Source organism: Sparus aurata, chromosome 10 (assembly GCF_900880675.1).
Source record: "Sparus aurata chromosome 10, fSpaAur1.1, whole genome shotgun sequence".
NCBI lineage: Eukaryota > Metazoa > Chordata > Actinopteri > Spariformes > Sparidae > Sparus > Sparus aurata.
In genome coordinates this window covers 21,901,035-21,924,314 of record NC_044196.1, presented here as the reverse complement: position 1 = coordinate 21,924,314, position 23,280 = coordinate 21,901,035, and the positions used below count along the sequence as shown (strand labels likewise).

The 23,280-nt window shown below is 41.6% G+C and overlaps 2 protein-coding genes across 17 annotated transcripts in view; both read left to right on the top strand.

Moving 5' to 3' along the window:
* Positions 1-2,105, top strand: part of ablim2 (actin binding LIM protein family, member 2) — a 100,713-nt gene extending 98,608 nt beyond the window's left edge. For all 15 annotated transcript variants that reach the window (XM_030432091.1, XM_030432097.1, XM_030432093.1 and 12 more), the window contains one exon: positions 356-2,105. In XM_030432091.1, the coding sequence (XP_030287951.1) occupies positions 356-469 (114 nt within the window). In that variant the 3' untranslated portion in view covers positions 470-2,105. The remainder of the gene's footprint in view (positions 1-355) is intronic.
* A 4,476-nt stretch (positions 2,106-6,581) lies between these two features.
* The window catches only part of afap1 (actin filament associated protein 1), a 91,928-nt gene continuing 75,229 nt past the window's right edge, over positions 6,582-23,280 (top strand). The window contains exon 1 of one of the 2 annotated variants that reach the window (XM_030431362.1): positions 6,582-6,706. In XM_030431362.1, the coding sequence (XP_030287222.1) occupies positions 6,688-6,706 (19 nt within the window). In that variant the 5' untranslated portion in view covers positions 6,582-6,687. Of the gene's footprint in view, positions 6,707-20,272; positions 20,292-23,280 lie in introns of those variants that run through there. The other variant, XM_030431363.1, reaches the window with a different exon arrangement.

Here is a 23,280-nt window from a genome sequence, read left to right as displayed (position 1 = left end):
TCCAACATGTATTACTGATATTAATTACCTCTTTTCTACATCATATCTGTTGCAATCTATCAGTACATGTTTGACATGTTTATGTTTCTTTACAGTGTCCCCATTATCCATTCAGATGGTGGCCTATTTTACGATGTTAATTTAATGATAAGTTTATAACTTATCATAACTGTACCAGGGTTTTTCAGTTAAGAACAGTTTGGAGGTTAAAGTACTTTAACTATACCAGTTTTACTCTACAATTATTGATGAGAATAACAAAGCAAAAAAGTTAGTTTGGTGTGTGTGTCGTTTATAGATTGTTGTCTGTTGAGGACAGTGTCTTCAACAAAAGTTTGTGTTTTCACTTCTGCAGAGACATCTATCTCCTGAGGACTTCAAGCAGGTTTTCGGCATGACCCTGGAGCAGTTCGACCGCCTGGCCCTCTGGAAGAAGAACGACCTGAAGAAGGCGGCACGCCTGTTTTAGACCGGAAAAAAGTACCATCACCAACAAGCGTCCGTCCTGCCCGGGAGGGAGGCAGAAAAGAAAAACCAACCCATCAGAAATATCTATATATGCACCGCCATGATACCCTTACTTTCCACCTGTAAAACGCCATGCCATCTGCCTGTGACGCTGCGGAGAGGCACTCTGTGCGGGAAACATTTTCACGACATCGAGGCAGCGTCTCTAGCTTTTTGTATGCAATGTTGCCCGAATGTTTGACTGACGACCCTACAGAAGAGGATGAGGAGCTGCGTTTTGCATGGCCTGTGTTGACGCTCCTCGCCTCCCGTGTGGTTTCTGCATCCTCTCCCCTCCCCGGCCATCTCGATGCCTCCATACACCCCAGAAATAACAGCTTTGCAGGCCTTCCTACAGGCTTCTGTGGTTCAGACTGTTTTATGTGCGCCTTCCTCTACTTTGTCAACCTTGGCTTATCTCTCTGTTGCCATTTTGATCATAGATCGTTTATCATCTTATCTGTCTCTACATATCATCTGTTTGCTGCTCTGCCTTTTCTCTCTCGCTGTCTCTCCGTCATTTCTCCCCTGCACCAAGTGACTGTTACATTGTCAAAGCCAGTTCATTTTTTAACACCTTCGCCATTACTTTAGGACAGAGAAGAGACTGCTGACTTTGTACACGCTCACTGTTGAAGCATTGAGGAATAGGAGTAGCCCTGCAGAAAGCATACAGTACAGAGGGTTCCAGGGTATGCAAAGGTGTCAAACGCACAGCATCGCCAGAGTGACATCACTCACATCGAATAAAAGAACAACAAAAGAAATTATTTTTATAAGCTATTTTTGACTCCAATCATGAGACGCAGCTGAGAGAAATCATGATTTTGTTACCAGAACAACAAAAAAAACCCATGCTTTGTTAAGCTTCACAAAACCTGCAGCAGCACTTAAGCGTAACAAGTGGGGGTCGTGCTTGATTTAAAAAAAACTCAATACTACAGCTCAATACAATATTATATCTTCTCAGATAGAGATTTAACTCTTTATATGTTTGTTGTTTGGAAGCATTGTTGCGTACAGTAAAAAAAAAAAAAAGCTACACATTTAAGCTGAAAGTCCGTCAGCTTTGCTTGATGATTTTCTGGACCGTCAAACCAATCAACTTGCCAACTAACATACCGTAAGATGTATGTGAACATATACTGGATATATGCCAGATATATTTGTCTGTATACAAGCCATGGTGTATAACTCTTCAGGCATGCATGAGGGTGGGAAAATGGGGTTTGTCCACGGACCTCAGTTTAAAAATGTATGAAAACATTATCATTAATGTGATGTGAGTGATTGATTCTTTTTCTCAAATGAATTGCCTGGTCAGCTGCTTACATTAGCTTGTGTTAGGTATTTATTTAATTGCAAAAAATGAGGAAGGGATTTTATTTTGAAAAGTTAGGGGGGTGTAGTGTTGAATGAGTAGCATCACCAAGAAGAGCTTTTTGAAGTGAAACATACAATTTTGAGTTGAATCTGAGTGTCAAATGATGTTTTTTTTTTTTTTTTTTGCTCCTGTAAGTAACACACTAACTGTTGTCATAAAGTGTCATGTCCCCTTTCTAATATTCATCTGCTATTAAAGTGCTTTATCCAAACTACAGAGTCCCCTTTGGATTGGAGTGCTTGAGTTTGTTAAATGAAAAGTTATTTGAGTGAAATGTTTAACATAAAGGTGTGTGGATGTTTTTGTTTTTTTTAAGATATGAGGGGGGGAAAGAAGTTCTCACTTATGTTGTTCTGATACCTGGGAAAGGCTATCTAAACACTGACGAAAAGAGGTCGAATATAAACACTGTGGCTGGTGTTGAAAACCGTCGGCATGGAGGGGTCAGTGTCAAATTTATACAGCTGAAGAAACATTAGCATAAGCCAGTGTTCTAAAGGTCAGGTTCTGGCAGTAGAAAAAGGCCAAAATCAGCCTGAGTTTTCCAAAAAACTCCCAAAACAAAAACTATGACCAATGACTGATTCACACTGTGGCAGAAAGGCTCACAATTCTGACTTTTCTGATTTCTAAAACGCATTTTAAATCTTTTTTTTTTGTAATTCATCTTGAAAAATCTTCTGGAGAGATTCCTAGATTCACTCAAAACCGAAAGGGAAGTTGTTAACGTTCCCTGTTCAGCAAAGTCTCTGTAATCGACCCGCTAAGCCACTAGAGGATAGCGTGTCACTGTTTGCCCCACTGAGGTGAAAAAAAGTGCATTATCAAGTGCTTATTTTCTGGTTAATCTATGAAATGATAGAAGCAAAAGATAAACGGGATGCAAAAACTTATCTAGGGAAGAGGTTGGGGTTCAGTTAGCTACTCGACTCCCACGTGAAGCCTCTCAGCGATCTTCTTCTAAACCTAACCAAATAGTTTCGGGGCCTTTGTTACAAAAGGGTAACCGAGCGTTGCGCATTTATTATTGCTTACTTGTCAACACAGCCTCATATCAAAACAACTGTAAAGGTCCATTGCCAACAAATCTCCAAACGACATATATCACTTTTCTTAATACATTGTGTCCTATTGGACCTTCGCCGCATGCTCAACATTTGGTTAGGTTTTGGCATGAGGAGTGAGATTGTCCTGGGTTAGGATGAGTATAGGGTGCGTTTTGCCTTCACCATCCTGGGGAAATAAATGGAGTACTTGCCATAGTTGTGCGCACTCACAGTACGAGGAACTCTCGGCAAACATTGATAGTGCGCCCTGCTTTGGGTCACAACTAATCATTCAGAAATACTTGCTTGTTCACAATATATATAAATTTACCTAGTAAATCTACCTAGCGATATTGCCATGTTTCATTCACTTCGTAGAGCCCTAGGGCGCAGAGTTAACTTTGTTGTCCACTGACCAAATGGCTTGTGAATGTTCAAATTTGACAAGCCACTCTGTAGATTACCTTTGTCGAGTGAATGCAAATCTATATTTTACCAGCATTTGTTTGGTGACTGCTGCAAATTATGCGCCCTTGTTGGCCCAACGTTATAAAACCGATAGAACAACCAGAGCTGCAACGCGGTTTTCCTTCGAGTTTACAGTCTGTAGATTGCAACCATGATCCTAGCTGTTTTGAACATGTTTACATTTTGTTGTCTACTGCATGTACAGACTAGCTGTGACAATGAATAGTCAAGATTAAAAGTAAATGTGAAATCTGCTGGTGCTAGTTCCTTCTAGCCAATCTGCAATCCATATTACATGTTTGCCGCTACTCATTGTCAAAACTGTCAAGCCATCTACTAGCATCAGTGTAGACAGACCATTGATCTGATGGGCAGGGTGTTACAAGGCTCCGATTGTGAAGCAACTCCCGAAGCTGTCACATCTTTGTGGTTTGATTAATCATATGTGGGGGCGCTAGGTATCAGCTACGTTCAAGAAAGATGAACAGTCATCCAAAAAATGCTAATATGAGCAGAAATGTCAAATTGAGCGTGAAGCCTACAGTGTGAATCATCCGAGTAGGGAGAGGAGGAAAGAACCCACCCAGACTGGATTACACAAGCAGAGAGACCTTTCATCTCTTTAGGCAAACAGGCCTCCGACCCAGAGAAAACAACACTGAAGACTTTCACACATTGTTCCCAGCCTGTGGAGTAAGGTTCACGCCGAGAAACAATATTTATTCTCATAGTTTCAGTTTTGTGTTTTTCTGTTTTCTCCACTGCCTCCGAGGCCAGAGTGACGTCTCTGCGCTCTGAATAAAGGCTTTCATAGATACAGGGTGCATGCTGAAGTTAAAAGCATATTTTATTGTAAAGGGAATGTATGTCCTTTGTCTCATAAACAGTTCAACATGTATATTTGTGTATGCAATTATTCATTCTACATAAAAACAAGCAGTCCCTGATCGAAGATGTGATGAGTGATGATATGTTACGGCTGAATCTCATCGGCTCATTTGTTTCCCAGCTCGCTTTATGGGAACACTTCCAAGAAATACCTGAGGTCCACCTTGTAATAAATGTAAACTTTTATGTGTTGACTCTTATTCACTATATTTGTATTCCAAATGGCTGAAATGAAGTACCTTACTGGAATGTTATTGAAATAATGAGTAGAAAACGAATGACGAACACATGCGAACCCGCCAGGAGACGACTACTTAACTTTAATTATGTGTTCTCGCCATTGGTAAAACTTAATTTGTTTCACGTCTGTCATATCCTCCCCTCTAATCCCTTTAACAAGCACATTTCCATTAATATTGATTTTTTTGTATCCAATTAAATCAGAGCTGGATGCTCTGTGTCCTAAGGGGAGCTCCAGGGGTCTACACCATACTGAGAATGAATTCATAATATCACTTTATTACATTTATTAGACAATGAGCGTCATGTACTGTCGTTTCAGGCTATACTAAAACACTGTGGTTGAGGTTAGGGAAAGATTACACATCCTGCCTTGTGCTTGTGTTGCAAATTAGTATGAAGATGTAGGCAGTAAAAAGTCAGGATGTCTCTGCTGCTTCAACGTTGACCATTGCAAGTCTGTCTCTTCTTAAAAGAGTAAAGAGTACAATTTGAATTAATATCTAAACTTTTCATCTGCATTTTTTTGTAGACTAAAATTCAATGCAAGCTTAATTCATTTAATATAGTCCGCTTTGATTAAGTTGAGGTTAACTCTGAGAACGATAGTCATATTCATTCAAAATTATATATTAATATTGATGAGATCGGCTCGCCCAAAGTTGGCTAGGACCGGCTCCATTATTTGCTGAATTTTCTGATGTCACAATGCATTTAACCTTTGACCTCTTGGATATCATATGTCATAACATCATCAATTTCTCCTATTAGACATTTGTATGGCAAATTTTATTGTACTTATTGTATGAATTATTTGAATAATGGCCAAAAATGTGTTTTGTAAAGACGCAGTGACCTCGACCTCTGACCTTTTGCCACCAGATTATAATCAGTGCACACTTGAGTCATAGTGGACATTTGTACCAAATTTGAAGAAATTCCTTCAATGCATTATATAGCATAATTATTATTACTCGTATTTCACTTGTATTGAATAATATTTAATTGTAATACGTAACTGAGCACAGATTTTTAGTACTCTTTCCACCACTGCTTGTCATTCAGCTGACATTATAAAGGCATACATGGCAATACAAACATTTCTGTAGTAGCCCATTAAATCTCACTCATATTAGTGTTTTGTTTTTTGTTTTTTTTCAGAACCCAAAAACAGGGTGGTAATTCAGATAATTAGCATTATACAGAAGGACCTTTTATGCATTTCCACTTTCCACACAAAAACTGTGTAAATATGACATGGATTTCTTGGTGGAAAGCTACCAAGAACATCCATCCATCCATCCATCCATCCATCGTCTGTAACTGCTTTTATGGGGTCATGGGGGGTTTTGCTGGAGCCAATCCCAGCTGTCTCTGGGCAAGGGCAGGGTACACCCTGGACATTGCAGGGCCCTCACTGACGGCAGAGGCCGCCAAGCAAGGTGCCAACTGCACATCAGGAGCAATTTGGGGTTCAGTATCTTGCTTAAGGACACTACGACATGTAGCTCCCGGAGCTGGGATTTGAACCAGCGCCCTTCCGATCACTAGCTGACCTGCTCTACCCGCTGAGCTACAGCCGCCGCTACCAAGAACAGTAGTAGTATATTAAAAAGTATTTCCATTTATATGCACGTTTATACTTATGGTGAACTGAACTGCCATTCAGTTCATAATATTGTTCATTAATGAAATCACTTGATAATTTATCACTCTGTTTTTCATTTCATATACGTATACTTTACCCATCTACTGTATTTTCAAATTCACATGCATTTTAGTTTCATTTTTGGTATTCAATTTTTCTAACTTCCACCCCTCGAACATTTGTCTGGCAGTATATTGGATTTTGGCTAATAATTACTGTGTACTAACTTCTTTGGGGTAGTCAGGAGGATGGACTTTATCCTACTTTTGATGCTTGGAGTGTAGCCTGTTTCATTTAGCTGTTGTAACGTCTGCAGACCCACTACACACTCTGGCCTCCCCATGGTCCCACATGGCTGTGTGTGTGAGGCGCGCAGGTCCCGCCTCTTGTGACGCAGCCTGCCATTGGTCGAGGCTGCCGTCAGTCAGTCGGGGTTTGCCGGACGCGCCTTCCCAGCTTCCATTGTCACCGGCCTGAGAATAAGACTTGTTTTTAACACCGGAAAAATGGAGGAAAACGACAAAAGTAAGTCTCTGGCTGCTTTCAGACACTTTCACCCGGTCGACTTTCATTCACGAGTTGTTCGCTTGTCTGCCCGCTGTTAGCTTGGCTTGTTGTCACGGGGCTGCTGGCGCGGTGTGAGTGTGTGACTGATGGGAGAGGAGGATGGGGGCTTCAATTTCATGTCGAAATTAAATGAAAAAAAATAAAATAAAATAAAAAAAAACAAACAACTATCTTGCTAAACAATTACACACAACACCCGTAGCGACGTATTTGTTGAGGTTTCATGTAGTTTTCTGAATCTTTATTTACAGAGGAAGCATGTACAATATTAATTTACTGATTGTTGCCATGTGATGCATTGTACCAGAGTTAGCTTAGAGCTAACTACCACCTGCAGTGCCTTGGCAGGTTCTAATTAAAACATCACATAGTTATAGGACATCACTTTAAAAAAACAACAACAAAAAAAAACAAGCAAACAAACAAACAAACAAAATAGAAAACAGCACAGTAACACAGATCAGTGATCACACTGACATTTCATCTAAGTTAGACTCAGTTATATAAGATCAGTGTCTACAGAGTATTCCACAGAGTCAGGGCCCTCATAGCGAAAGCTTTAAAAGATGTACAGTGGTTTATTGTCAACTTTGTGTCGGCTGCTTTGGCGTTTTTATTACTCAACTTAACAGCCCTACGATATTGTTTAAGGTCATTATGGGGTCTTTATGACATTTATTGTGACTTTTATGGTGAGCTTGTCTTGTTTATTGGTGGTTTTTTTTTGTTGTTGTTGTAGTATCTCCAGCATATTTCTTCAATATTTTTGATAACATCCTCTTGATTACGACATTACTATAATGCCTCATAATATGCTACTTGGTTCCTTTTTTAAAAAAATAATGAAAATTAACATGAAGGATTTTACCGATCCAGCAGACTAAGTACACAGATAAGTCAGTATGAGATAGTGTAGAATACAGGCGCTTCAGTGTTTTGAATGGTTAAGAGGTACAAAGGAGCGGACCATGTGGTAGGAGAGGAGAGAGAACAGGAGGAGGAGGGAGGAGGATGGGAGGAGTGTGATTAATTGGCAGACTGAGGGTGTGTGATGCCTCGGGCTGGTGTTTGCTCCCAGCATCAGCAGCCTGCAGGAGGAGGAGGAGGAGGAGGAGGAGGAGGAGGAGTGGGGAGACCAGCTGGGAGCCTGTATTCCTGTCAGCTCCCCATGAAATGACCTCCAGACAAGAGCTTCCAAGGTCTTTATTGAGAGGAAGCAGTTTAACGGGCGGTACAATTCATTTCCGTCAGGTTTTAACACTGTAAAATACATTTGAAATAACGCGGCTTCAAAACAATTTGAAGACGTTGTCAAAAGTGAATTATCTCACTCTGACACTCTATTTTCAGATACATATATCTATTTATCAATTTAATAACTACGGACATCTTCATTTTGAGAGGACATGTACTTTTGTTAAGGGCTGCCAAATCTTTGAGCCACAGGCATCAGCTGATCTGGCAGTCGCCCCACCCCGCCCTAATTTATTGCAACAGACTGTGGATGGAGCGGGGGTGTTCCAGCAGCTCAGTGGTCTGGGACAAATCCAATTAATCAAACAAAACAGAGCAACAGGACAGACGAAGGATGAGCTTCACAGTAATTAGGCTGGAGCTGTTGATAGGATCAGAACATTAAGGGACTGGAAATGACTTCTGATGAAGCGAGCCTACAGCATTTAGCCTCTTTTATGACTTTCACCTGAAATAATTTGATGTGAATGACTGAATCATTGTGGAATCTGGAAGTATCTCACCAAAGAGGAAAGACATCAGTATGCTTCAAACAGGGCTGTGTCTGACAATTTTTGTCACATTTCTAAACTTACAATTCGGCACTCGTGCACTTTATGCATTTGGCCTGGTTTGTGGAAATGTTAAGGTGGTCCTGATTTTAGCTTCTGTCTTAAGCTGTCTTTTTTTTTTACTTTTACACAACTTCTGTTGTCACTTTTTGTGTGTTATTGGAAGACACAACATTTTTGGAGAGAGTTTGGGGAGGCATTGGGATGCAGCCAGAAGGAATCTGACAGCAGGCTTGTGGCGCCACCTTCCAGCGTGGGCATTCAGAAAATCTATAAATACATCTACCTTTACATGGTCGGACGGACATACGATTGACAAAAACACGTCATACCAACTAAACATACCACAATGACACATTTCTTCCACCACTTGTGAATTGTTGCTGATGGCACTGTAAATTTCACAAGAAAATACACTCTGTCTGCATTATGCATAACTTTCATAAAGTAGTCACAAGAAATTATATTTGTCCAGTTAGTTAAGCACTCACCATCATTCTCAATGTGTCTACATAGCAAAGCAACGGTCATTTTGGCGTTTATTGATAGCAGATTTATTTGAAATATAACAGGTAGTTTTATTATTAGGTTTTATTCAGTTTGTTTGAGCAATGAAACAAGGAGGAGCTGTGAAAGGCTACACACCGCCGACTTCTCAGCGAGGTAACCGACTCCTTTAACGCCATTAACGCTATCAGGTTCTATATTAGTACTGGGGTACAGCCAAAAAGGTGCTTTTGTTTTTCGTATTGACAATAAATGTCATCAGATATATTCATCACTAGTAAAAAGAGGTAGTAAGTAATGTGAAAGTAATCAGTGAATATCCAAACAATGTGTAAATCCAGTAACACTGACTACTGCGACCAGCAAGTGAGACAAATAGTGAATAATACTAACTAGATTTGACCAACATCTCCATTTAAAGTAACCACACATTTTATGTCAACTTTTGATAAGTGTACGTTGATACCTAGTTTTACAAACACATTTCAGTAACTACAAAAATGGCATTAAAGTTGATTACCCAGCTCAAAAGATTATAGACATGACATAAGCCTATACAAATTGCTGAGTATGCTACTGATTTGTTTCGTGGAACACTTCAGTATCTTTATGTGCCATTGTCTCGACTTTTAATACCGCAGCTGACCTGGGTCTATCCAGAATTTGAATTCCAGGAACTCTTTATACTTACTTATACAGCTTTTGTCTTTTATTTTTACCCCTTGTAAATGCGTTAGTATGTGTGTATGTGCCTGAGGCTCGGTATTTCCTCGGTTGCTTGGAAGTTAGGGCCAGTATTTACCACTGCCAGTCACTACATGACAATGGACAATAGCTGGCAGACAAATTATATACATCCTGCTGTTTTGTAGAAAGGATGGAGGTCTGAGCCAACAATGTAACCTGTAGACAGAGAGGAGAGCGGCGCTCACAGCCATACAGTTAACAAAAACGGGCTGGACTGAAGCTTCAATGGAGAGTTTGTATCCCGTGATACATTTTTCCAATCCTTACAGTAACTGGAATAAAATGGGATTAGTGATGTACTCTGTTTTCCCACAAAACACTAACACTGCATTATTACCCTCATGGACTTCAAAATCATCCCAACTTGAACATCACTTAACATAGTGAAAACTTTTATTTTTAATGTTGAATACATGACAGAAACGGGGTGGGTGAGCCGAGACAGTCAGACATTTTTAAAATAAGTGCGTACAAATACAAATTTGACTGATGCCATCCCTATCATGATGAAATTCTCAGTACTTCAGAACTATTTCATGCCATTTATACACTCAGGCCTTGGCTACATAACATGAGCTCCAACTTTCCTGAGCAGCTGGCTCCATTTTTCCAGCCTTGTCAATACTGTTGGTCCTGCTGATGACCTCATCACTATTGGACATCTGGGTCCAGTATGTGTGTGTTGAGAAGCCATGGTAACAGTGTGAGCTGAGATTTGATACACAGACCCCCTTTCAGGATAGCCCGTGATGTGCTCAGTTATAGCCCCCCGGTTACTTGTGTGGAACTGCTGCCTTCAGGTTCTGCTGGAGACATCATAATCATCATTTATTCATCATATCTCTGTCATACACAAGTTTTATCCCTGGTGTAATTTTTTGGAATAATTGGCATTTCTTTTTTCGCTCAAACATTTATACGCTGTGTTTCTTTGGTTTTTCCTCTCCTCACCATCTCTCACTCTTTCCCTTTGTCCTCTCTTTTGTTCATCTCCTCCCTTTGTCTGCTCCACCTTACGTCCCTGCTCTTTCTTTGTCTTTCCTCATCCACCAGCCGTTCTTTACTCTTCAGCTTTCCTTTTGTCTCCTTGCTCTTCCTCATACAGTATCTGTATCCCACTGTGCCACGCTTTAGGCCAACATTCCCAGCCATACTGTCTCTCTCTCTCTCTCTCTCTCTCTCTCTCTCTCTCTCTCTCTCTCTCACTCTTTCTGTGTGTGTGTGTGTGTGTGTGTGTGTGCAAACCTCCCTTTACCCCGTCAAGTCCAGGTGTTTGCCTGCAGGTAAGGTCTCTGCCGCTCATAGTCAGAAAGAAAAAAAAAGATGAAATATTTGGTCGGGAGTGTGTGCGGCTACATGTACGTGTTCACACTGCTTGTGGCATAATGTGTGTGTGTGTGCATGTGTGTGCATGCATGTGTGTGGTTCTGGTTGTTGAAACATAAATGTATTTCCACAGTCACATTATGTTGACCTTCTTTCTTTCTGGGGACAGTATGACTATGAATGCCTATCAAAAAAATGTAAACATATATTTGACATTCAGCTTTGTGCCCATTTATGATCATATTGACTATTGCACAGACTGCCACACACAGTGATGTTGATCACTTCCATGGTTTTCCATGCAGTGAGTCTGAATGGGCCTCTGACAAAATGTGTGATTTCTGACAGCTCGTGTTTGATGTTATATGGTTATAACCACCTTATGTTCATATATGTTAGAATTTAAGAAGAATTTAAACCAGACAGTATCCCAAATCAGAAACCAGTACAACCTGCGTCTTTTCAGGTGTGAATGTGTCAGAGAGGCAGGGAATGCAACATCACTATACACAGCTGCATCTTTTCTTGTGGTGTTACTGTGGTAAGAAAATGACAATCAAACACAGTCATGATAGCAAAAACTGTACATTTTGATGATCGTCCACCCCTGACTGAAATATACCCGCCAAAAAATCTGTGTGTTGAATGGAACAGACTCTGAGAATTGTCATGGTCTGCTCTCGAAATTAGGTTAAGTTGAATGGTGTCCCGATAGAGGACTCTTTGTAGGACTGTCTGCCCAAGGTGGTTGAAAATAACAGGTTAAGGCTCCATAATAAGCTAAACAAGGTATTTTGCTCTGAAGTAAATCTGGAGAACACATCTGTCTGCCTGCCCAGGTCTGCCCTGATCTCTCTCTTTCTGCCTGCCAGTGCTTGTGAGAAGACAGAGACGAAATCCATGATTGCAATGCCTGAGTGACGAAGCCAAGCTGCTGAACTTCAAGTCGGGACATGGCCTGCGTCTGCAGCGTACAACTAATGTGTTTGGATAGTTCAGCCTCTGTCAATACAAGTTCAGCAAACCATCATCCCCTTTCATAACCTCATACTCTGTCCTGCTCTCAGGGGCACAAGCAGTGATACAGACTGTTAAATGACTGATAACACATGACACTGGAATACGCTACAGTCATTTTAAAAGGATAGAAAATGAAAGGAAAGAATTAACTTCAAGGCCATGGCACATGCCCTTTTATTATTGGCCAATCAAAGCACTACAACTATGTTCTTTTTATGCAAGAAGGGAGATGACAAGATCAGTGTTTCTCCTATATGAATCCAGCAGCGTGCAGTCTCTGGCAGCATATCTGACACGTTATTATGTCCCAGCTTTCTTTTCAGTGTCTGGTTTTAATGGGTTATGCAGTCTAAGTATTTACACACACACGGACCCTACAGATCATTCCAGCCCTCATTCCAGCCCCCATTTACCCCTCAGGCAACAATGTCATGATAGAACTGGATCCTAAAAGCCAGAGATGAAGGAGTGAAATCACGTAAAAAGCAGAGTGAAAAAACACAAATTAAACCTTTGTAATTCAATCATCTGTGGGGTTTTTTTTTTGGCTTTTTTGTGAGACTGGAGTGTGTTGTGGCACTTGGCACTCGCTGTGATCCAGCATCGCTACAACAAGACAGAAGCGATTAGAGAGGTCAGGGATATAAGGTTACAAGGTGTTGCTGAGTGACATGTACTGCACAGAAGTTTGAAGAATGTCCTTCAGAGCGTGGCAGTTTTCTCTTCACAGGTTAGGTGTGTTGTGTTGTATAATTATTTTTTTAAATGACGTTTTCACATTTGAACTTTTGCAGGCATAATGTTAACCATATTACCCATCTTAGAGGTCGGATGGGCACTAAACACAGCTACCAAGTGCAGTTAGGGCTGATGAGAATGTTCAATCTTAAGAATATTTTTTTGTTTGATTTGCTCCACTTCAGTTCATTAACAGTTATCTGTGAGTTTTGAAAGAACAGAACAGAGAGGTAACTAGTCAGCATGTTCTGACTCCCAACTCGTCAAATGCAGCAGCTTGTCAGTGATCTCTACCGTCAGTTTTCCACATGCTTGGCTACGCAGTCAAGTTAGCAATAATAAATCTGTGATTTCTGGTTAGAATATCAAAATAAAGCTTGCTGACAAACATTTGTCATGAGCTTTGAACTGTTAACATTGTCTCAGTGTGGTTAAGTTTAGGGACCAAAACGGCTTGGTTGGGTTTAGGAAAAAAACAAATTTGGGTTTAAATATGTACGTCAGTCTGGGTACATAACATATGTAGTATCATTAAAAATAAGTGAACTTTGAATTTTGGTTACATATCAGACTCAAACTTGGATCTCCTGGGTGGAAGTCCCTTGTTTTGAAAGTAGAAAATGGTGCCACATTTGTAAGGAACATGCATTTGGTACCTCCTCCTCATTCTGGTCACCAGCCTGGTCGCACGTAGATCAGGGTTTCTCAAAGACTACCCCCAGAATTTGGGAGTGGAGAGGATGGAATGGCCTGCCAGCAGTCCTGACCTCAACCCCATTGAACACTCGTGGGATCAGCTCGGGTGTGCTGTTCGCGCCAGGGTGACCAACACAACCACATTGGCCGACTTCAACAAATGCTGGTTGAAGAATGGGGCGCCCTCCCACAGCAGTGTGTTCTCCATTGAAGTATCCTATACCTCCCAGACTTTGATGCAGGGCAAGTACTATAAAAGAGAAGCATACGTGAGGAATAAAGCAGAGTGGAGGTTCAATTCAACAGATGAACCCCCCCCCCGGTGTTGTGATCCGCTGTCTGAGGGAGTGTGAGCTTCTTGTTGATGTCTGTGTGAGTGTGTAGTCAGTTCTTCACACTCAGTTCAGCAAGGTTGGTACACAGGAGAGGCCTTTGTCTCGCTTTTCCTGTCTTTGTCATCCACTCTATAGAACAGGTCCATCAAAAATCCAGAGAGACTCCCATTACTTCCTTACTAACCCTCTCACTCCATTTACCTTCTCTTCGCCTCTGCTTTCTCTGTTTCACCTGAGCCTTGTCTGTTAAGTCTTTTATGGTATAATGATACATATTTAGATTTAATGTACCGAAGTGCAAAAAGTACAGTGTCGCAGTTACATAGTTTGCCCGGCAGAGAACCCTGACAAGTTTATATTCCTATAGAATATTACAAAAGATTTTTGTCACGCTCATACTGTTCCTTGGTCATAACTCTGGCTAATAACATTTAAAGCTGCACTTAAAAACATTTTGGTATAGATAATGAATTCAATGACTTTGCAGTGTCCATGAATCACCTTAGCTCTCTTCAGCTCTTTGTTTCTCGTCTCGGCATCTCATCTGCTCTCTGAGTTCCGTTGGAAGTAAATACAAGGGTGGTAAGTGATGATAAGAGACGGAAATCTCCCAAATCTGGTCTCGCACATGCACAGACACCAAAAAAACCTGACCACGAGCATCCCGCACATGGTAGCGATTGCAAATGAGGGATGATGAGATGGATATAGAGAGATGAGAGGGAAGGAGCGATATATCGCTATCGCCACATCCAAGAAAAAGTAAACAGAGAGAAGTTGTGTGGCTTGGGTTTGCTCCAATGTAGATGTGTTTAAGGAGAAGTGGATGGAGTTTCAACCTCACTTACCTTAAGGGAGCAGTCGTGAGGGCGACAGTCATCTGAGTGAGGCACCCAGCTCCTGTTAAAGGCTAGCTGCAGTTTGCTAAATGGTTCACAGATGCTAGGCTGAGTCAAGTTTATTGGGAGGATGTTTTACACACTAGAAGCTTTGGCGTTGCATGACAGAGAGCCAGCAACAAAGACTTGTGCCATCATGGAAATCTAATCGAACAAGATTTTAGCCTATCAGTATGGGGATACGTTCCTCTCCTCTGTGATTTTGACTCAGATGAGGTCTGTTTGTCATGTCGTTAGCACAAATTGAGCTTGTCTTGTGTCCACTGCATATGGTGACGCCATGAACCCAGACAGCAGCTCCTATTAGGTCATTTTCTTTCATAATAATCATATTGAATCAGCCAGCATCTGTGACCACAAGCCCACCCTGTTACCCCAGCTGACCCACTGAGTCACCAAATGACTTGGATCTCAATCCACAGTCAGTCCTCTTCAAGTGCTGCAGAATTTCCCTTCCTTCCATGGCAGACCACCATATACCGCAATCAGACAGTACATATGTTTACACAATTCCATCAGGGGTCCAGTGTCCATTAATTTGCCCAACATAGCTGCGGTTCCTTACATGTCATTAATGGCAAATTATGGTTAAAGGGACAGTACATGTCTTTTGATGCGGGGGTTGTATGAGGTACTTATCCTTAGGATGCCCTAAGGGATGACAGCATGTGCACATGATGCTGCACATGATGCAAGGCACTCAGAATGCTCAGCCACTGAGGCTGTCGTTCAGAACTCAGTAGCACAACGCACAGAGTCCCTGAGTCAAAGAACAGGGTTGCTCTTGCAGCAATTCATAGTTTTCAGTCATGTGACCCGCGTCTTGATGGGTTAATAATACTGCCGTTTGGGAGGTGAAGAGCAAAAGAGCAAGAAGTCCCGCATTGTAAAAGCAAAGGCAAGTACTAATTAAATAACACATATATTGGACGTCACCAACAAAGTTTATCAGTCTAAACTCAAGCTTAAAGGTGTAAAGGGATTTCCAAATCATTGCATTTTGAGTTTATCTGCTGCTAATACATCATCCCAACATCAGCTAACGAGCTAACTTTCATTCAATAGACCACTATTGGTCGCCTTAATACGCGACAACAAACCACGTCAAAACAATTACAAACAGGTGTGACTAATATGATAATTCATAAAAGTATGTACTTTTGTTTACTTGAGCTTAACATTGATGAAGTGTTCGCTGCAAATACGTGTGTATTTGAACAGCTGCCATCATGTACGTACGTATGAATAGAGTCATTTAGCAGGGAACCCAATTAGCAAAGCACATACTTACATCGGTGAGCAGTCGCTGTCATTCCAGAAAGCCCTTTTGATTGAGGTCCATTAATGTCGGCTATTTTGCATGTATTTATATGACTGTGGCATTTGAAAGAGTAGTAGAAGTATTTATTATTAGATACCTTTTGGAACCTGGCGAACTAGCTACTAACACACGTCTCCCAGTGCACCAGCGAGAGCACGGGGCAGTTGGCGTCGTTGTAGTCGAGCAGTTTGGGTTTGTTTGTTTTGGAGGAGTGGCTCCTGACGACTGAATGGGATTTTTTTCAGTTGGATACTTTCAAAATGTAGCTTGCTCTTGCTGGTTTCTACAATTTTACCAACCCCGGCTATAATTAATGTTAGTAAATGTATACCCCTATTGTGAAGTGTTACAAATAAAAGTTATTGAAAGGAGGCCTAGTAACAGCCACTGCCTCCTCTTACACTCAAGCAAAACATCCCTATGCAGTAAAATGGTATGAAAGTGTGTAGATTGTGTCTGTTGAGTTCATATAGGGGGCAAAGTGTAGAATCTGCTAATCTGTGATGCGTTGCTCTGTTACATATCAGGCCGAATTCAATAACTTCGAGGCAAATAGATGTTGAAGGTGTTAGATTTACATTGTGTCATCACATTTTTCCTGCTGTGCCTCATGCACAGCTGTTCTTCCGCTTGGGTGTTCACTGTGGGTATGACACACTCTCACACACACACATACACACACCCACACACTATACATAACAATGTGCACAGACTGTTAATCATTGTTTCAGACTCTTGGGTTCCACCATTATTTCACCGACATCATTTGTCTCCCTGCTCTAATGGAGTACTTCTCGTATGTACACACGCACACACACGCACACACACACACACACACGACGCACAAACAGATGTTGCCTTCCAAACTGTGCAACAAAGAATGATCAGTCAGAAGGAAGAGAGGCATCATCTGGACCTTGTATCACCTCTTCTATCTCCTCTCTCCTCACGCTGGCTTATATGGTCCATGAATGCATCAGTGTAGGTCAATCCACTGGCCTGGACTTGCTAATAGCCACACCATAAGGTCCCACGAATGCCTCACAATGCCCCTAAACAACTACTGTTTCTCACCACTCAAAGTGTGCAAGCTCCAGAAAACCTGGGGAGAATGCTTAAGAAATAATGTTGACTTCTGGAGCTCCTGTTGGGTTAAACAGAGGTAGTATCTTTGGTTGATACCTACAGTAGCCCCGATAGTATCATGTTAAATGGACAGTCATTGTTTTTCTTGACCAAATTAGGCAGCAGTATGTCAAATGTTGTGTTTTTTAGCTTGTTCTACCGCTAGTGACAAGGTTGCTATGGCTGACGTGTAAGCAAACAGTTGCCTTATCCAATAGTTTCTCCACGGCACAAAAAAAATGTGTGTCTCTTTGCTGTAGCTGCTAGATGCTCCACTACGTTCACCAATCTTAACCTCTGTAACTTTGGCTAAGGCACACACATTCTACATTTTACAACATAATCTATATGCTTAAAGCTTGTTTTGTTTTTTGACAAAATAGAGTTCAGTTACATTTTCCTTCACGCAAACATTTGGACTACAGATCTGAGTTTTTTAAAGTCTGGCTGTTCATTCATTCATTAATTCATTCATAATGACACATAACCCCCCTCAAACACACTGCTTCACTGCCAGTGGGATCCCATTTCCTGTATGAAAGGCCGTGGTCTGCCTTGTTCTTACGGTCTGATGACAGATAAAGGCTGTTTATTAAAAACCCTGCAGGGTGAAGACGCCAGAAAAAGAAAACACGCCGATACCCCATAGTGAGAGCAGAATAACCCCAATAGCATCCAGAGAGACACGGCAACACACACTCGCCCCGGGGATAAAAAGAAGATTTGTGCTCAGACACACACACACACTCCGGAGCGTGGATGCTCAAAAAATCCCCAGCCCATACCTATCGCCTCCGCATTCCTTCACACCGGAACGCAAGTCGAACAAGACAAACTAAGTCTTTCTTCGGGCTGAGGCTGCACTGATTGGATGGAATGTGATGAGGCAGATTCATGCTGTGGTCACAGAGTCTTCCAGCGCACTTTTTTATAGGAATGAGATGCCAGAGATTCTCATATGGACACAGACTTCATTTAGCAGGAGTGCCTGCAGGCAGCAGGAATCTACAAGCAGCTTGTCTGGGTTTCTTTTGTGTGTGTGTGTGTGTGTGTGTGTGTGTGTGTGTGTGTGTGTGTGTGTGTGTGTGTAAATGTGTATGTGTGAAGCAGGTGTGCAGCTTCAGTTATGATTTCACTCCTTTTATCCTTCTTTCCTCATCCTCTCCTTTATTTTGACCCCTTGTGTGCACACACACACACACACTCACACACACACACACACACTCATTTACATTTAATGTGTTGTCCAGCTGTCCACCACAGTGTGTCAGATCCAGCTCACACTGTAATGTCTCCTTTGTAGCTACCAGCCTTCCATGGCGTCGCGGCATCTCTTTTCTCTTTATATCTTTTCCTCTTCCTGTCTTTTATTCTTCCTGCATAAGAAATGTGAAATTTAAAGGTATTGAGTATCATTTTTAAAACAGAAACAGAACGTCTCCCTCCTCAAATGGTTTCTCAATGACAAAGGTAACAGAAAGATGAGGGAGAGGAGGAAAGGGAAAGTCGCTAAGCGCTTGAATCCGCTGAGCCATAGATGACCCGTGAGAGGAAATGTCTCGTGCCAGATTTACAATGTCACCTCCGAGAGCAGCTGTCTGAATGAATGAGTCTATTCCTTCAACTGTCCATCCCTCTCACAGTGCTTTACTTCATAACTCAGGAAGAGGAAGGATGATGACCTAGTGAACTAGTATGACTAGTATCAAGCAAAGTAAACCTCTAATTATACATACTGCCATGTTAGTCTGTGTTCAACACCAATTTCATACTTGCATACTGCCCAACTGTCATTTTACTCTTTAAAAAAAATCAACAGTCCGATAACGGGTGCTACAGTTACAAACTGCCAGATGCGTCTTGTTTTAGTTTCTCATTGGACACGGACAGTGGTCATCTGGGTCGAAGTCCTGTAATTGTTGACCGTCAACTGACTTCCTCCTTTGCTGCTGTACTAATTACTATGTTCAATAGAGATCGCAATTTATTGACATCATCTGGATTAAACTTTGTAGTCTGTGAGTATGACGGTATCACTGAAAGTGATGAGACGCAATCTGCAGACGGGAAGTTGTATCACTCTGTTCGAGATGATGGCCCCCAGTGGCTTCACTAAGCAACAATGGGATGGAGTGAGGACTGAGCCCGATAATGTAAGGAAGGGGAAGTGGTTGGTGAAACAGCATCTTAAGGTTAAATGTGTAATTGCAGGTTTCAGCAGGCAGGGAAATTGCTTAGTGTTATTTACCACCAAGATCTTCAATAGTTGTTGTCAGACTGCTCTTAGCCCCAAGCTAAGGCAGCTGTTAGCCCCGGGCTAAAGGAGCTGTTAGCCCTACGCTAAGGGAGCTGTTAGCCCCAAGCTAAGGGAACTGTTAGCCCTGGTCTAAGGGAGCAGTTAGCCCCAAGCTAAGGGAGCTGTTAGCCCCAAGCTAAGGGAACTGTTAGCCCTGGTCTAAGGGAGCAGTTAGCCCCAAGCTAAGGGAGCTGTTTGCCCCAGTCTAAGGGAGCTGTTGGCCCCATTCACACAGGCACATTCCAAAGTGGGCTAACCCCGACTTAAGCCTAGGCTACAGCTTGCTTGCCTTGCTCCAGAGCCCCGACTGTGTCAGATCATACCCAGAAAACCAACTAAACCAACGGCCAAGAGGTGCCAATGTTAAATGGGGCTAATTATAGACCGAGTAGTAAGACAACATTCCGAAATGTTCATCTTAACTTCGTAGCACTTGTGTGCTAAAGCCAGGGCTAGAAGAGGTGCAGTGTGTGTAAACTAATAGCAGAGTTTCCTGTTTCCCTATTTTAATGTAAAGGACTGTGGGTATTGCAGCTTTAACTCTTTTATCAACAGTGCATTAATGAACAGTTGACAGCGCAGCCACCCCGGTGCGCCACAGATTTAAATAAGAAACTTGTGTGTGTTATTGTCAATGGTCTTGTTTTGACCTTCGACAGGAGGCGGCTGTGTCACACTTTCAAAAGCTCAGAGAGAGACCCAGAAACATGCCGGCCGTTACAGTATTGGTAAGATGATTTCTTTCTTTCTTTCTTTCTTTCTTTTTTTCTTTTTTTCTTTCTTTCTTTCCACTTTTACTCCCTCCAGCCTCCAGTGCTGCATATTAGCCATGTGTGGCCCTTTGGCAAGTTGACTTCATATTAAAAAGCCTGGCATTTCTTTCTAACTGGACAGTGTGTAGGTGTGTGTGTGTGTGTGTGTGTTTGTGTCTTTTAGGTTTCTGCAGCTGAATGTGCATGTGTGTATTTAGTTGGCAGGCCCACTCCAGTCATTATTTATACAAGGCCTGTGTGCGAACTACAAGGCTGAAAGTCAATTTCACGCAAAGTTTCCATTCTGTTATTACTCTAACCCACTTTATCCGTCCTCTCTCTCGATTGCAAATGTCAGCTATTCTGGGCTCCGAGTGCCATATTGACACTGATAATGAGAGCAACACGCCTTAAACAGATGAGTAAATAAATACATAGGGAGAAAGATAAAGTGGACCGAAATCTGTGTGAAACTACGGTATTTCCACCTTGCCTTGGAGTGTGTGTGTGTGTATGTGTGTCTCCAACACTGAGGCGTCCATACTGAGTGAATAGCAGCTCCCACATCTATAACAAGAAGGTGAATGGAAAGCAGAGCCGAGCCCCGAACAAGGCTTCACTCTTCTCTGTCACACAAGTAACGTGTAGTTCACTCTCTCTCTCTCTCCCTCTCTCTCACACACACACACATAAATGTATCAAGATTTTTTATGGAATAGTTGATGTAGTATACTCTTTGAATATATTTCTGAAAGTGTGATGAGAATATCAGTATCAGTGTCATGTCTGGATAACATTTTGCCTCTGCATATGTATGAGTGTGGTTTCAGTAAAAATATTTTTAAGAGGTAATTTGTAAGATGTTGCCAGAATTTTAGTTTTGAATGAACCAACTGACTGAGTAATATGTACACTATGACATGAATTAACCACTGTCACCTTCTGAATCCCAGCGTCTATCTTTAACCGAACTATGACACGCTTCATTTGTCTTGTTACTTCATTGTAAATCACGTCATTTAAACTCAATATGAACTAAATAAAGCTCGCCTAAATGGTCTTAGTTTGTCCGTTCACAAAGTTTGCCGGAATTAATACTCTTCGGCCTTGTCCTCTCGCCCCTGAAGTCAGAGTCCTGATTGTAGTCCCTGCAAATCTCCTCCGTACTGTCCTCGAGCTGACCTCTGTTGGTCTCAGCGGCTGTGTTCAGTAGGGATGTGAATCTCTGTCAATCTCGTGATTCGATTCGATTTAGATTTTTTTGGGGGGGCCTGGTCTGATTCAAAATCGATTTTGCGATTCAAAATGACTTATCAACTGAGTGAATACAAAAGCAGGCATTATTTTGAGTCTAGTACTCCAATTTATCGTGTGCTAAACCTTTTACTGGGGTCCCCAATCTGCTAAGATACAATGTGAGACACAGGTCAAAATTAAGACAAATGATCTGCAGCCATTTTACCCAGAAATGGTAACAGCATCAATTCATTCATTCATTTATTTGAAAACATGCATGCTTGTATATAGATAACAAAATGAGGGGGTGTGCTCTGCGGTGTTATTAAGTAAAGTAGTGAGAGCGTCCTCTCTGCTGTTGAATGCTGCGGTGTGTGTTTATTAGCTTGTTAGCTGTTAGCTTGTTAGCTGGTCTTGTCTGTTACTACCCTTGCAGTTTAGTTCTGCCTTTTTCGTTTCCGTCAACAACACGCTGTTGACTAACATTCAGAAGATACATTTTTGATGTGTGTGAATAGATTCTGAATCGTGTGAGATAAGAATCCCGATTCTTAGGTGAATTGATTTTTTGACCCACCCCCGGTGCGTTCAATTACAGTCTGGTGTCCGGATGTGTTCAGTGGGAGACAGCCCACTCTTAAACACCCCATGATCTTAGGTTGTGGTCTCAGCAGACTCCAGTCAGCTGATAGGTCCACTAGCTCCACAGCCAATGGAACTAATTAGCTAATTGCTACAGTCAAGGACAGCCAGCAAAGAGCAACAGTTGTCTGTTTCTCTGGTGAGAAGCTGAATCCTATATTTATGGCGCTACCTTCAAATTCTGGCCATATTTTTCAGATTACACTCGATGCAACAGTGCAGATAAAGAAGCCATTTTCATTCTTTAAAAAGTGAAATGATCTCATCTAACCGTTAGTTAGGTAACCAGCTCTCATGGCGTTTAGACTAACATGTAGCATCCTTGTGATTATGTGGTTTTTAAAAGGTGCTGCATGGTCTTTGTCATGCACTGAGCTCCCCTCCTTCTGTCTCGCATGTACCGCACGCATTAGTTCAGCAGACATATGAAACTCATCACCATTTTCTCATTACCTCATCATTTTTCCTTTAATACTCCCCTTTTTGCCTCTCATTACGCTATAAATCCGGGCCTAGCTCTCAGGATTTACGGCACGATTTGTGCCTTCAAAAATATGTGTTTCCCTTGGCGGTGTGTCTTCACCTTGAATTCTCGCCAGGGAGGGAAAATAACAAAATCATTTAAATTTTGTGGTTTGTTTTCTTGGCGCTTACTTTTCAAATGGTGTTACCACAAATGGAAGTCACCTACTGGAAATAAGCTGCCAGAGATCTCATTTGTCATCTGATTATTTAAAACCCTTCCTCTTAATTGACTTTTCATGTAATCCCAGGCAAGACAAGATATGTAATGCCTCTAGTGTGTTGTGAACCTGTCCTGGGTTTTTTTTTTTTTTTTTTTTTTTCAGTTGCGCATGCCTGATTACCTCTACAAAGGAAAGAAACAGTGCTTCTAGTCTGTACTTTGCTGTAGTCTGGTGTCTGATTTGCCTGCTCTTATTTGAATGCTGCAAGTACAATCCATCAGAACTGCTTGAATAGGTTTGAATAGGTCTGCTTGAATATCCCCCCCGACACCTTTCAGATGTGGGATTTGTAGGGCTAGGTCTGTAACCTTCTGAAAGTAGCAATGTGACAGTCACATCCA